Source organism: Lytechinus pictus, chromosome 15 (assembly GCF_037042905.1).
Source record: "Lytechinus pictus isolate F3 Inbred chromosome 15, Lp3.0, whole genome shotgun sequence".
Taxonomy (NCBI): domain Eukaryota; kingdom Metazoa; phylum Echinodermata; class Echinoidea; order Temnopleuroida; family Toxopneustidae; genus Lytechinus; species Lytechinus pictus.
In genome coordinates this window covers 5,606,609-5,622,455 of record NC_087259.1, presented here as the reverse complement: position 1 = coordinate 5,622,455, position 15,847 = coordinate 5,606,609, and the positions used below count along the sequence as shown (strand labels likewise).

Genomic DNA, 15,847 nt, shown 5'->3' with positions numbered 1-15,847 from the left:
TTAGATCATTATTGTAATGTAGATCCTCCCACTGGCAATGCAACAAAGATGTGTGATATCACATGTGAACAACTTTCCTATTGCTTTTGTATATATTTCACTTAAAATGCCTCTTTTATCACATCTATCAGTAGATCATTAATCATTTCTATACGAGGGCTTGAAATACAAATTTTCAAAGAATATATTATGGATAAAGAGTTTGTATCACCATAAGAAAGAACAAAAAGAGACATTTTGGGAGCATTTTACAGTACATCAAAGGGAAAGTTGTTTACATGTGACATCACACATATCTGTCACATTGCCAATAGGAGGATCTCCATAACATTAGTGATCGCAATATTCAATTGCTCATAACTTTCTCATTATTTGTCCGATTTTTCTCAAACTTTCCTTGATCTTATTCTTCGATATTTCTCTTTCCACAAAAGTCCACTTCTTCCAAGGGTTTCATTCCCCTTTAAAGAATTTTATACCCGAAACAGAAGACATGTTGCACAAAGACATGCAAAAGGTAATATATAAACTTTTCTGTCATGCCTGTATACAGCTGCTACAGCAATATATGGAAGCATCCCAGTTGGTCCAGGCATATTTTCACAATCACCACTCAACAACATACACATACACACACACACACAGTGGATAACATATTCTGACAAAACAAAAATTCCAAACTCTATTCTGACTTGTGTATGCTATGGTCATTTATTCCATGCTTATTACATAGCAGAGATGTACTGTATCATGCTTCCAGTCAAGAAAATGGAGAAGATATTTCGAAGGTGCCCTTCACTCAATGAGTCCATCGAAGAAAATTGCCTGTAAACTGATCTGATTATGTTCATCAAAAGGAAGTTGATATAGCCTGAATGTATTGCTTGCCTTCCAAAAACAATAGGGATGTGTGTGTTTTTTACTGAGTTTTCCCTATGGTAAGGGGTGAACCACATTTTGTCAGTCTGTAAGTTATGCTCTAGGAATGGTTCTTATGCTCTAGCCTCCAGTTCCTTAGACTTGGCCTTCTCTAGCTTGTCGATGCGGGCCTGGCTCTTGCTGCCGACCTGTCCACCGCCCCAGTGACGACGGATCTACAATGGGAAGTAAGGAAAATAAATAGAAGGAAATTGGAACACATTGCAATAAAAATGAATTCACAACCCACATGGTCTGAAAATCAAATGATATTCATCTTAATACCAAAAAAAAACTCATAAAGTTTAAGCACTGACAAGTCGTCATTTTCCCACAAATGCCTTAATAACACTCAGACCCCTTTGCTTTAATTTGCAGCAAATCAAAACCAAGGGTGGTTTGGAAGCTCTGACAATATACCAGACAACAGGGGACCGTTTCATAAAGTTGTAAGCACTGACAAGTTGACTTTCTCTGACAGTTACCATAGTAAAAGTCAGATGCCAGTGTCTCTCAGCCAATCAAAACCTAGGATTTCACTCAAATTGTTTAGTGAGTGATGACAACTTTCATGAAACACCGTTTCATAAAGTTGCAAGCACTGACAAGTGACTTTCTCTGAGAGTAACCCTAGTAATAGTCAGATGCCAGTGCCTCTCAGCCAACCAACACCAAGGATTTCACTGAAATTGCCAGAGCTAGCAATTTAGTCAGTGCTTACACCTTTCATGAAATGCCCCCCAGAGGAATCAGCACACCTTGGCCCATGTTCTGAAGTCGGGCTTAACTTAGACCATGGTCTAACTCTGTGCTAAAATTATGGGAAGCCAAAGGTTTCAAAATTTTGTTTACTGCAAATGCTTCTCATTAATACTGTGCTCTTTACTAATTCTTTAATGGTGAAGACAACTGTCATACTTATCCTTTCCGGAAAGTTCATGTTTTGGAAGTCAAATAAGCTGATATATTGAACCTGTACTGTTAGAGATTTTATGTAACTGGCTTTCCATAGTTAAACCAGAACTTAAAACCAGAGTGTAAATTAAACCCGACTTCAGAATACGGGCCCTTGGGTTTGTTTTTGTCAATACAATTTCCAAACAATGCTCTCCCTTATTCCATCATGAATGACTTCCTCTCTGCTCAGTTTTAAAAAGCTCGATTGTGTATCTTCAGCTTCTGATATCAGGTGAAGAAATTCTTACATCACTGCAGAGGGTACACCAATAAGATTCAAAATACCATTGCAACCTTGATTACAAAGGCCATTCGTCTGGCTCCACAAATTAACTACACGTCAATTGAGAAGGGGGGATTGAATAGAAACATATTAATCCTTGCAAACTGAAATTGTCTTTTTTTAAATTCTATTTTAACCTTAAATCTTTTCATTCCAGCTACTCAAAGTCAAAGTTGATGGATAGGAAAACCTCAAGATTGCCATTTTAACATGATATTGTTATGTGTATGATAAAACTAGGTATTTCCTACCATTATAAAAATTTGTAGCAAATGCTGATGAAAAAGTCTCTCCATTCAAGGAACTTTTATTCCAATTCTTTATAACGCACTCACACGACCAAATTTGTTATAAAACTAATAACTTTTTAAAGTAAACCAATACCAAGGTTGGATCTCTATAACTGATGGTCTATCATTATCATAAATTGCTTTTGCAGAGGACTTTGTTTCACAAGTGCAAGTAGCAAAATTAAAAGCCACTGACTTCTGTCTTCATGACTTAACTACAAGTCAGAAAATGGCCCAGGTCTAGCACTTTTTCAGACTAGATATACATGTACAATGCACGTTTCATTCATTTTTACGTCAAATTTTACCTAACTCGCAGAGATTTCAGGCATCCCAAGAGATACAACAAAAGAAGACTCAATTGTATATGAGACATCTTTAAAAAAGGATGTACAAGAACTCTGTGAATACAGTGATACCATAGCTTGCTAGTGGGAGAGCTAGTCTTTACAGATCTACCAAGCACTTTCGAATCTTCCTTTCACATAAATACTGCCATACGGATGCTGAAAATTGTCATAATCAACATGTTGTACATGTACACTAAAATATCAAACACTTATCAACTAAGGCTAGAACATCACTTGAAAGTCTGCAAGCCAACATGTCATGAAGTTGATAGCTCAAGTTTAACTTGCGGCTTAGGACTTACTAGTGAAGGCGTTTTCATTACACACCTACACATGGGTGACATTAAACTCACCTCATCGTGCCTGTCGTTGTAGTTGGTCTTGACTGTGTCTACCAGCTTGGAGAGGGCGCTCTTGTCCTCTGGGTTGACCTGGGTGAACGCAAGGCAAGCAGCATTACGGCGATGGACCACCTGACCGAGGCGAGACTTTCCCTTCACGATGCAATAGGGAACGCCCATCTTGCGGCAGAGGGCAGGAAGGAACATCACGATCTGGGATGCAGGGAAACATGGCAATGTTACAGTTAAAAATGATAATTGCTGATACATGTTATTTTTCTTGACAGGTGATCCCGTCGTTGATGGTTATCATACCTTCCCCATCAATGCCAGGTGGAAACTATTTTGACAAAGTTTTTCCCTCTAGAGTGTCAAATATCTTGTCAAACAGCAATGCCTCGAGGCTCATGTCCCAGATTGTCCATGCACACATACACCTGGCTTCACACATTCAAGTAATGCATGAGGATATTTCATTGCGGAAACAAAAAGCAAAAGACATTACATTTTCTAGAATTAAGAAGTGGTTTCTCTTTTTCTCCTTCTGCTCAGTTTTAAAAAGCTCGATTGTGTTATCTTCATGAATAATATCAGGTGAAGAAATTCTCACATCATTGCAGAAAGAGTATTGTGAATTTGCAAAATCTCAAAAAAAGGTCATGAACTAACTTAAAAGTAACATGTTTTATATATCTTACTCTTCATGTAGCTTACAACATCCACGTATATTGTGGAGCTACAAAACACTTCCATTGCACTATGCATGCTGTAGACATGGAAAATGGAAGAATTTTTTTGAAGCAAGTGCCCAGTGAAATCAAGAATTTCCATTACTTTTTTACCAAACCGCCATTTAAAATGCACCAAGCTATTGCATTAAGAGGGAGCAAGAAAAGTGTCGAAAATGTGTCGGGTTACCTCAATAGGTTCAACGTCATGAGCAATGGCAACAAGCTGAGCCTTCTTGGACTCGATGAGACGGGTGACGGTGTTGACGCCGGACATGATGCGGGCTTCACGCTTTGTGGGAACCTCTTCACGTCCCTTGACGCGATCCTCGGCGCGGGCCCGAAGCCTGGCCTTCTTCTCCTGCTTGGTCTCAGGGCGGTACTTGTGCATCAGACGGAACAGCTGGGTGGCTAGAATGCATTGGTCAAGACAGAGCAACAAAAACTTGTTTAAATCATCAAAGCAGGCTTTATTATCCCCTTATATAAGAATCCCAAAAATACCTAGGACATGTACACAAACAAGAAGATTTTCATTCATGAGTCGAGTTTTGATCATGAAATCAATACAACACTCAAATTTAAAAAGAAAAAATAATGTTTAGTCAAGTCTCAGAGGGTGTTAAAAGTATAATCACTTTCTCATATAGCAAATACTCAAGTAAAAGCATCATTGACTTGATCAAACTTACTAAAAATAAAAGAATACTGCGTTATTACCAAGTTTTACTCGGTTAAGTTGAACAAAAAAGCTATGGAGGGTTGTCTCAATCTACTATGAACATATGTATATTCTTTTATTCCATGGTTATCTTGCTCAATTTATAGCAATTAATTTTGCATTCTAGTTATGAACTCTACCGAGTCAGAAAGAATGTTGTCATCAACAAGCAGAGATTGAAGACTGAAAAGGATATTACACCCAGACCCCGAATTTCAGTAGTTATAGCACAACGCCATGTTCACATACGGCACATACAGCAAAATGGGGGGGGGGGGGGGTTAAAAAGGGCACCAAAATTTTTCAAGGTCAGAGAGAAGGGTGCCGAGGCCAGTCAACAAGGCATCCGCACCATAGACTTGGTGGCCTTGGATTAATCAAATCAAAGCCCAGTATTACCTGTCTGCCTATCCAGAGCCTGGGTGAACTGGTTGATGGAAGGAGGAACCTTCAGGCGCTGGTAAAGGACAGCCTTCTGTCGCTGGAGACGAACATACTTGGGCCAGAGCACAAAGCGAGATAGGTCCCTCTTAGGCTGGATCTCATTACCTGGGAGATGAAATAGAAGGGAGGAGTGTACAGGTAATAAGAGATATGGCTGTGTTGAATCAGCAAGTTCTACTCAACAAACAATGAATAGCGGCTATCACCAATAATGGATTATAAATATAAAGATATTTATATACAAATTGTATAGGATTAGCATTTTTCAAACTGATTAGCAAAAACTGAAATATACCTGGCAAATTTTAACTACATCCATCAACATTGTACACATTTTTTTTGTGCCAGTGGGTGACTAAAGGGGCTTTCACAATTGCTCATGCGACCGTTTGCAATCACTTGGTCACAATATATATTACACACAATGGCAACAGTTGTAAGCAGTCGCACCACCAATTGTGAAAGGGGCTTTAAGGTTAATCCCTTTTTCCTCCTTTTTTTTCTTCCAAATAAATGGAGTGCTTCTTTGTCATATATGCAGACAAGACAAGATGAAACTGGACTATAGCTTGAACATCTAATCTTCAAAACACACAAACCAATCAACATTTCAACTACCTCAGGCTCATGCTAAGTAGTGAACAAGATCTTGTCAAAATTTTTCACGATAATACATTATTTTCATGGAATGGAGTGCAGCTGCACGAAGCAGAGCCACTGCGTCAATGTCACAATACCCTTAATAACATAAGGTTTCACCCGCCCTTCATCAACTTGACTCCAGTAATCAATACCCTATGACTATCAAATGATGGAAATAATGTTTCTAATGCTCTACTCAGTTTTAAAAAGCTCTGTTCAACTCTTCATAAATATGATCAGGTGAAGAAATTCTAATGGTACATCACAGTAGAGCAATAAGAGCAATCATCCTCCAGGAAGCAATTAAATAATCACTCTTAAAAGGGAGATCGTGACCTGCCACCCCAAAACCAACAATAAGTTGACCAAAATGAATATCGAGGTTTTTATTGAGCTTGAAAATTTATTTCCTTAGCTTCAAAATGATATATATATATGTTAAAATTGACCAATAACCATTACAAGTACTTGACTGAATGCAGAGGAAATTCAGCAAGAGCTTAAAAAATAAGAAAACAAGGTCTGAAGTTTGGGATTCACTTAAGCATGAGATGTGCATACTGTGTAATCTCAGTGAAACTTCTAAGCAGTCTGAAAAAATAGTGTCCAAGAAACTCTTGTATCTATTTTTTTCTTCAACTTCACAACTTCAAATTTTCACAGTTATGAAGAAGAAGAATTGCTCTTTCAGATAAGCTTTTTTTTTCAATTTTTGGATTTTGGAGACTAAATTACTATTTTGGCTATTGACAGAGCCACCTGGTGACTTATTGGTGGTTTTGGGGGTGGTAGGTCACCATTACCAATGTTTGAAGTTGCAACACTTGTAACTTTACTGGGAATAAGATACGACAACAAACCACAGCATTTTCTAAAAATGTGATCAATGCTTTCTTCATTTGCAATGAAATGGTTATTAATATCAGGTGATTATTCCAAGTCTGATTCTTTCTAAAATTCTTACCGATTCCAAAGTTCCTTGTTCTCTTCTCAAAAAGAGGGTTGACCACCTTCTTTGGGACTGCCTTCTTGGCAGCATAGGGGGTGGGTGCCACCTTCTTCCCCTTGACTTTCTTTGCTTTCGGCTGTAAAACAGAACAAAAAACAAAATAAAATGCAAAATGAGCCAAGAGATATCAGTGTGAGAAGGAATTTTTATTTGCTTAACATAAAAAACTTGTCATTTACACCTATAAGTACTTTTGCAGGAGAATGTTTTTGTAATCTTTCATCAAATCATCTATCCAGATAAAAATTTTAAATTTCTGATACAACTTTCAAACCAACAGCCAAAGTGGAGTTACTCCAAATTCCAGGAGTTATTCTACTTTGGGGGGCAATATGAAAATTCTAGGATTATTTTTATCCGGATTCAAAGCGGAGTACTCAACCCACCTTTCGAAGTGGGTTACAAACGGAGTTAGTCCGCCACCGGAAGTGCGGTATCGCCTATCTCACGCGTAACTTCACTCATTTCCGCATGGGGGAGATTCCGCGCACCACACACATGGCGCAAACTCGCTTGGAAACCACGGAAACGACTGCAGATACACCGCTGCGGAGATTGCCAGTTTGAAAGGGGGTGAAATATCGGTCCGCAGTACAAGCGTATCCACTCAATCCAGACTTTAACACTCCAGAAAAACTCCACTTTGCCTTCAGAATCCCAACGGCATAAAATGATTTTTGAAAATTAACACTAGTTGAAGAGGGTCATAGGTTCTATTCGCCAGTACTTCAGCCATTCATTTCCTTCAGCAAGACTTCCATCCATATTGTGAATGCAGTGCAACACTCAACCCAGGAGAGAATGGGAAAATTTATTCCTTAATGAAGCACAGAACACGCAACAGCTCCACTGAAAAAGCCCAGAAATTATAGCTCATTAAAGAAGGCTTATTTCTATTTAAAAAAGAAACAGTCAACACTATTGATCATCATTGCTCATCAGAGACAAAAGAATGATTAACAGAATCAAGATTTAATCTTAGTTAAGTTTACAAATTTCAAACATCCTCTTAAAATTGTAGTTCCTGAAAAAATGAATGTAGAATCTAGTGATCTTATATCAGCAGTGCTTTTTGACCCTATAAAGTTGAACATGCACACTTACACAAACTCAATTATTCTTTATTTAATTTCAACAAGTTATTTTTCTTGACGACGACTCAACTACAGCAGTCAGTAGGCATGTCCCAAAAAAGTGGCTTCTTTCATCCAAGTGATATTCATGACTAGAAAGGTTTTGCATATTTACTGAGCTTTAACGCAGACCAAAACACCTCTTTTAATTTGGTCATAAATTTCATGATTTTGGTATTGTAAAAAAAAAAAATAATTCTTTCAGGTAATGTGTTTAACTTATTATTTCAAGATTTTGTAATGTAGGTGAAACTTTTGATCTAAAAATTGCGGGGACCATTGCAGATTTTTTTGCGATAGATCGAACATGTACGATCTCGGTGGCGATATTTCTGGTGGAAATCACTTCCCTCTTGCAAGATTTTTTTTTTGGTCATTGATCTTTTGGACAATTGGAGTCCATAATTAGCGAGGGTCATACAAATTTTTGGAAGTCAAAATCATGGATTTTACCCCTGGATTTAACCCCTGGAATATTTTTTTTTAGCAGCAACCTGAAGCTGTGTGTGCCGTTCAATAGCAGATCTTCATGCAACACATGCATGCAAGTCGTTGTGGGGAGTTAAATTCATTTTAGTCAGATATTTGGAACCATCCAATATTTGGGGACTTACTCTACGGGGATAGAGAGTGCTAAAAATAGATTCAGTGACCTCAATCCCCCCTTCACTGTCTATTTTTCACAACTTGCCGTCTTCCATTAATCTTGTTATGAAAACTAATGTTTACATCGAGTCATGACTAGCGCACTTGATTGGTACATGTACTTGAGTCAGCACTTGACAAGAGAATGAACTTTCTGACCTAACTTGCTACTAATAAATGTTAGATTTCTTGTGTAGAGAAATCTTTGAAAATTGAGACAGTCCCTGTAAACCGAGACGATACCAATTTTCTGACCAGGCACCAGCGCCTCTATTTTAGTGACTCGACACGTCATAGGGACGATAAAAATGTCAAAATCAGAGCCGAAATACAGCCGTTCCCTTCTTCTTCTTTGGGTATACTGCCCAACACCCTACAGTGGGAGCCAACCAGGCAGGAAGTGCGCAGATGTGTGTCTGGACGATCAATGGGAATTTAACGTTAGAAAGTCATTAGAAAAAAATTTACGAGCGAAATTTCATCAATTTTTAGTACAAAATTATAGGAAATATTATATAGAGAACAAAATAGATGATTAAAACTATTGAATTCATATTTTTGGTGTAGACTCTAATCTAAAGACAAAAAAGAAGGCTTCAAAAAATAAAGTGTCCGGGCACCCTAACTTTAGGCCTAACGTACCTCGGGCAAAGTTCGTGCAGGCTCCACTCCACTTCACTACCAGTAGAGGCGCACGGCCAATATGGGAGACTTTCTCCAATAGGGGAGACAATCTCCCACATTGGAGACTTGCTTTGCAAAAGGACAAAAGAAACACCAACAAAAGCATGATTTTTTCCACCCAAAATTTTGTCTCACTGAGGTCAGAAGCCCATTTGTTTTGTGTGTGATTGACAACAAAAATCCTTATCAAAACAAAAGTAGACGGTGAATTTTTTAAGTAGGCCTAGACGGTGAATTTTTAAAGTAGACGGTGAAAAGGGGTAATTTTTCATGAGGAATCTCCTTATCACATTTTTATTTGCCGCCAAGGTAATCCTAGCCAGGCGGCTTCTAGAGAGTAAAAATCATTTACCAACGCGAGCGTCGCGTAACGTTGGGGAAGTACAATAATAAGAAACAAGATGGAGGCGTAAACATCGGGCAAGTCTCTTCCGTCTTTTCACAATATTTTTTCATTTTTTTGATGAATTCTTGTTTTAAAAATAACAACGAGAGCGTAGAAATGTCGGAAATGAAGTTTTATCCCATGTACATGATTTAGAGCTAGATCTTTTAGAAGGAAAGTAGAAATCTCGGGGGTGAAAGCTTCAGGTTTTGGCTTCCATTGTCACTTTTTTTTGTGTGGGTCTATGGGGATAGAGAAGGCCTGGCTCCATGAGAGTAGGGTGTCTGGAGAAAAAAATTATTTTTCTTATTTCAAATTCAAGAAAATATCACATCTTCTTTGTGAATTTGAAGAGAAATTACCTTCAGACTGACAGAAATGTAACATTTTTGAAAAAAGTCCAATTATTGGCTGCAAAAAAGAAGAATGAAATTAGGTCAATTTTCAGCATTTCTCTGCCATAGTCATAGACTGTGTAGTTAAGAAATGGACATACACAAATCCAAATTTTTAGCTTCCGAGAGCTGTTATAAATTTATTATTAATGCCAAAAACTTGTCCATAAATAGTCCAATAGAATTTTTTATGCTCTATCTGATGGTATGATTTTTATAAAGTTTTGGAAACCAGATCACAATGAAAAATTGCGACAAAGTGAAAAAAATTGTGCAAAACAAAAATTTCATTTTCCCATAGAAAACGCATGGAGAAATGGCAATCTCAACACACACAAAAATAAGGGTTTGCAATTAATCTCTAAATCCTTATTTAAAATGATCATATATACTTGTCCTTATTGTCAAAAGAAGCCCCTGAATTTTCTCTTTCCATACATGCCAAACACAAGTTAATAATCAATTCAGATCACATTTTTCTAGTAGCCTGAACTTCCCCCCAAAAATGTGCCACATTTTCCCCTAAATCAGCCTGTTTCATGCTGACACTTTTCAGTGTGGCTTCAGACACCCTAATGAGAGTGACCTTACGTTAAATGATTTTTACCCTCTAGAAGCCGCCTGGCTAGGTAATCCTTTTGCAGCAAATGTAAACATAGGAAATTTGTCTACCCAAGACCTACCCAAATATTACATTCTGTAACTAGGTTCTTAGGCATATGACATTCGAAATCGCATGGATTTCCTTAGACAGGAATAACCGTCGTTTCTGGGGATTTATTCAACAATTTCTGACATTTTACTGTAATCCCCATTTACCGACGGTAGGGTGTACGTGTGGGCTCGCATGTGTTCTCATTCCCTCCCTTTTGTCAATTCACAGTCCAAAGTTTGATGTAATTTTACACATCGAATTTACAATCTAAGGATGTATAAACAACAAACTTTTAAAACTTGATGTTTTAACATTTAAATACTTTAAACGATATAGATGAAAAAGGCATGAAAAATATACTTTACCGATGTTTAATTGGGTTGAACACGATAAAAATGGTCAAAATGGCAGCCAAACTCTAAAATATTTACAAACGAACGTCAACAATCACGAATGTGATATCGATATTGCTTTCGATATTATACGATCTGCTCCATATGCGAACGAAACCGAAGATAAACGATACTAGTTATACTAGTACTAGTACTAGTTATAATCGCGATATATCGATTCGAGACATTAAGTTAATACGATAATGACGTCATTCAAGATGGCAACTTGCAAGAAAAACCGTCAGGTCAGGTGAAAATGTCTTAGATGACAGATTTCTCAATCATCCAGAGGATTTTTTTCAATAACTCCGGCCCAAGGTATGCAATTACTTAAGTTATTTATATTTCCCTGATAATGGAAACCATGAGGCATGAAACTTTGTTTGCTTAAAAAACAGTTTTAAATCGCGATCTATAAAACGCTAGTTCACTATACGTTGGCTGTAGGTACGAGGCCCCATCCCCTTCAGTCTATGTATGGTGAGTGGAGCCAACGTAGTTCAGCGGAACAACCAAAATACAGAGACTGAAGCTTTTGGTCTAGGATTTCCTTCAACTTACAGCGTAGGCATGATAGGCCCACACAGTTTCTAACGAGTGGGCCAATACAAATATATCGAACATCCATCCCTCGTACCCTCATAGAAATGTACGATTTTCGACTTTCATGAGGGATATAAGTGTAAGTAAAGTTAGGAAAACAAACTTTAGATATAAATAAATCATGTTTCTTAATAAAAATGTTATTGACACATAGATGTTATTGATTGAACAGGATTTATATCTAAGTTTTGCTCGAATTTCCGTACCATGATTTTTGCCAGGTGTAAAAGACTGATCTTGGAAAATCTCGTATTTGGCGAGATTTCATTCGTAAAAACTGTAGTCGTGGATGAATTACACTTCAGACCGCTTTCATACCTTGAACTTTTTTCTGTATCCAATCTATTTAGGGAATTTTCAACCTCGATCCTTTGTCTACCGAAGAGCATTGGCGACAAAAGGGACAGCTGGAGAAAGAAAAAGAAAGAAGAAAAAACAAAAACAAAAACAAAAAAAGAGAAAAGAAGAAGAAAGATGGGAGAAGGATATTGGAAATAATAATTTTTAAAGAAAATTGCAGTCAACTGTTATATTGGCATTTTACATGGGGGGGTTGAGGCTCAACCCCCCTCAAAAAATTGATAAAACTGATTTAAAAATCGACCAACATAAAAACTTATATTTAGTAATGTACAGCTAATATCCCATCCCGTCGACAAGGGCGTCAGGGGTCGGTGCTCGGTGGACAGGGGGGCAAGAGCAAAAAATTTCCCGGTCAATATTATGGCATGCACAGGATTTTTTTTATGATTGTGCCCTGAGCATGGAACGAAGCTCAATGCGTGATATAAGTACAAAAAGAGGCGGCACAGAATGGCGCGCGCAGCAAAAAGTTCCTTGATATAAATCCCGAGTGAGCGAAGAGAACGAGAAAAAAATTATTTGGACATGGTATTCAGAAAGTTACATATCTAACATTTTCCTTTCCTTTTATTTTATATTTTCTTTTTTGTTCTCGGTTATTGAAATATTGGGGGCCAGTGCTATGCAGATCGGGTCTGGGCAATGGCGGCACATCGCTTTTTAAACTAGGGGGAGGCAAAAAAGGGGGGTAACACACAAATATTTTGCCTATTTCTCAAAATCGAGCGAGAAGCGCGAGCTAATTTTTTAGCTACTGACTTGAAAAGGGATAGTGTACATTAATTGGGCCATGAAGATGATATCTCACCAAATAAATATAGCGCTAAGCGCGAGTTGAAAATTGTTGATATCCTGAGATGATAACTGGACGTTCTAAGCACTTTTTGTAATCATGAACTGGATGGCTATCTAATTAAACAAGACTAGTGATGCGAGCGCGTAGTGCGAGTTCAAATTTTTATGAAAATTATTAATACGCAGGATGTGATTCTCGCTAAAACGAAAAATGAAAACTTTAATTTCGAGAAGCATCATTGACTTAAACACTGGATTTTTAAGCCCCATGTGAACGGATAATTTACTTATCTCAGCCAACAGCTGCGAGCGTGTAGCGCGAGCGACATTATAATGTCAATGACATGCACAGATTAAATCATTAAAGGTTAGTGACAAAAATTATTGTTGGGAGCTACCAGTTGAATGGGTGAGAAAATTTAAAGAACGAAAAAGCTGTTTTGGAGCACTTTGCAGCTTTAGTAGGATGCTTATGACAACATTTATCATACATTTTTTTTCAAAATTTCGGGGAGCCAACTCACTGGTGCAAATGCCTTGGTGCCGCCACTGGTCTGGGGCGGAGCCTCCGGAACCTCGTGATATTGCAGGTGGCCACTTTTTTTTTATCAAATCGCGGATACATCATTAACATCAACATTGTTGCAGATAATAAATGAAATATTTTGACGCAGCACAACATAGCAAATATGAAAAAAATTTGCCTGAAAAAGCTAATCGCCAGCGAGCGAAGCGAGCCCGAAAAATTTGGCCTTCTAAAATGATTTTGAAATTAAATTCTAATTATGTGATAGTATAGCTTCGGAAATTTAGCCTAAGTAAACATTAAGAGGCTTTTTACCATGTTTACTGTAAATCTAGCCAGCGACATAGGATTTTTTTGTCGTCCTAATTGCGATCATTATTGCATAAAATTTAGCGGGCTTATTAAATCCACCATGGGCGGAAATCCCAGGGGGGACAGGGGAGACGTACACGTCCCCCCTACTCAAATAGTAGGGGGACACAATATCAAATGTCCTCCCTACTATTTTTGGTCTTTTATGGTGGTAAGAAATACATCATACAAATTCGAACTAAAACATGTATTTTAGGACGAGATGACCTTACTTTTGCGATGATAACCTTTTTTTAAATTTTTTTCTATTGCTTGTCAAATTTATTTTTGTCGAAATGACCTTAAATTTGGGGGGATAACCTTTTTTTTTGGGGGGGGTGGGCTTGTCAAATTTTCCAGCCTCTTGTCCCCCCTACCTTTTGGGAGAGATTTCCGCCCCTGAAATCCACCTTTCTTCCCGTTCTTTATATTTTCAATCCTCGGCAGCCCAGTCGTGTTATATAAGTTCTTCTTTTTTTTCTTGTCCCTTTTCTATATTCCGATTTTCCAATCTAGCTTATGGCTCTATATACCTTCATTTCATTTACTGTTTGCCTCTTTCTCCCATTTTCCCGCCATTTTCCCATGCATCTTGCCCGTGCCATTGAATCATATATATCTTTAAAAGACTTTTGATTTTATATCCAGTCTCCTTCTATAATGTTAGTAGGATATTTTGTACTTCTTTCTTTCCATTTTCCCTATTTAGTTCTTTGGATCTTTCTTTCCCTTTTTTTTCACTTTTCCCTTTCCCTTTCCTCTTTTTATTTCTTTCTTTCCCTTTCCCTTTCTCTCTCTCTCCCTTTTCTCTTTTTCCGGTTTTTTTTTATTTTCCCGACGAAATTCGCCATGCAGGGGGCCCCGCCTGTTACGCCACTGCCCGTCGACGGTACTCTTAACCGAAAACGTATCTCTATGATTGATACTAGTAGTTCAAAGATATACAAGCCCTCTTGGCAGTCTAGGCAAAATCATTATTATTTGAAATTTACTTGCTTTATTTGTGCTTCTTTCCCTTTCCCCGGGGAATTGGTCATTATTATGTGCATTGGCTTAATTTTGCTATTGCAATCTTATTGCATGGGAGTGTAAGACTTGTAATTTTACTGGCGTTTTTCCTACTATGCCATTTTATTGCCTCTGCCATTTTTACCTAGCACCGAAATAATAATTTTGTTGTCTAATTTTGATCAAGTTTTCGATGTTTTGTTTGACTGATTTTTCTTTGATGGTTAATTGGTTGCAGTTGGTTGGTTGGTGGCAGGCGCGTAGCCAGGGGGGCGGTGGGGGCGGTCGCCCCCCCCCCCCCAAAAAAAAAAAAAAAAACGTCCCCAAAAAGAAAAAAAAGAAGGGGAAAAAGAGAGGAGAAAAGGAAAAGCGAAGAGAGGAAAGGGAAGAAAGGTAGCTTTGTGGGTTTTTCTTTTTATTCTTTATTTTTTTTCTAAAAAAAGAAACTCCGTGACTCTTGCTCTAAATTTTATATATAAGAATTTTGCTTCCTTTCTGCGCGCGGTTAAATGACAATATTGCAGTTCTCCTTTGTTTTCCTCACCCTTTCTCTAACCCTGTTTTTCCACCTCAGCTATATGTGTTTCTTTCCCGTTAAAATTCAATAGGTCAATGATTAGAGTAAGGTTAGGCCGAAGTATATGAATTTTACCTTTTTTTTTAACTTCTGGTCGGGTCGGCTCCGGGCGGGTAAAATCTTTATCTCAATTTCTGCCGTTACCTCCATATAGGCAACTTATCCCGCTTTTCAGCTCATTACTAAACAACCATAATTTTGGGGCAAACAGGTTCCTAATTAAAATAAGGGAAGGTATAAAATTCGTGTCGTATTAAATAAAAAAAAGTGCAATATTTTTTTATCAAATTCTATTCAACTTCATGTCATTTCCCTGCACATTCATCTCCTGTCCTGTTTTGCGCCCTCAGTTTGAAATTTTGAATGACACTTAAATTTCTTTATCATTCAAAGTGAAGCGCATCCGGATAAGTGAAATAAATTATACATCATCGTGTTTTATATAATTTCAATAATCACAGAAGTTTCAACTTTTTGCGCACTATTTTCCTTGTAATGAAGTTCAATAATCTTAGAAAATTAACTGAATTAGAGATATCTGCATTTGATGAAACGTCCGCCCGTTTGAAATTTCAGAGTTTCATCGCTCGGCATATATCCTTCTTCTCCTCTGTTTTGCGAGTTAAGATATGCACTGTCGCTAAATTGTTTG

The 15,847-nt window shown here is 37.7% G+C and overlaps 1 protein-coding gene and 3 non-coding genes across 4 annotated transcripts; all 4 read right to left on the bottom strand.

Moving 5' to 3' along the window:
• Positions 1-692: 692 nt before the first annotated feature.
• LOC129277682 (large ribosomal subunit protein eL8-like) lies at positions 693-11,972 on the bottom strand. The gene is made up of 6 exons (XM_054913835.2): positions 11,782-11,972; positions 6,639-6,759; positions 4,988-5,137; positions 4,058-4,278; positions 3,152-3,352; positions 693-1,094 (listed from the first exon to the last, which is right to left on the bottom strand). The coding sequence occupies exons 1-6, from the start codon at positions 11,962-11,964 to the stop codon at positions 993-995; spliced, it is 978 nt and encodes a 325-aa protein (XP_054769810.2). The 5' UTR covers positions 11,965-11,972; the 3' UTR covers positions 693-992.
• On the bottom strand, positions 2,057-2,133 carry LOC129278445 (small nucleolar RNA SNORD36). The gene has a single exon (XR_008586276.2). It is a non-coding gene; the product is annotated as a small nucleolar RNA SNORD36 (small nucleolar RNA).
• On the bottom strand, positions 3,683-3,759 carry LOC129278438 (small nucleolar RNA SNORD36). The gene has a single exon (XR_008586270.2). It is a non-coding gene; the product is annotated as a small nucleolar RNA SNORD36 (small nucleolar RNA).
• Positions 5,866-5,945, bottom strand: LOC129278429 (small nucleolar RNA SNORD36). The gene has a single exon (XR_008586261.2). It is a non-coding gene; the product is annotated as a small nucleolar RNA SNORD36 (small nucleolar RNA).
• Positions 11,973-15,847: the final 3,875 nt, after the last annotated feature.

Bases quoted from the DNA above. Each gene is read 5' to 3' on its own strand.
- LOC129277682 (XM_054913835.2), bottom strand. From the start codon at position 11,964: ATGCTCTTCGGTAGACAAAGGATCGAGGTTGAAAATTCCCTAAATAGA. The intron at 4,279-4,987 runs GTAATACTGGGC...AATGCATTCTAG, and splicing joins GGCTCTGGATAGGCAGACAG to CCACCCAGCTGTTCCGTCTG. The intron at 1,095-3,151 runs GTGAGTTTAATG...TTCCCATTGTAG, and splicing joins ACAACGACAGGCACGATGAG to ATCCGTCGTCACTGGGGCGG.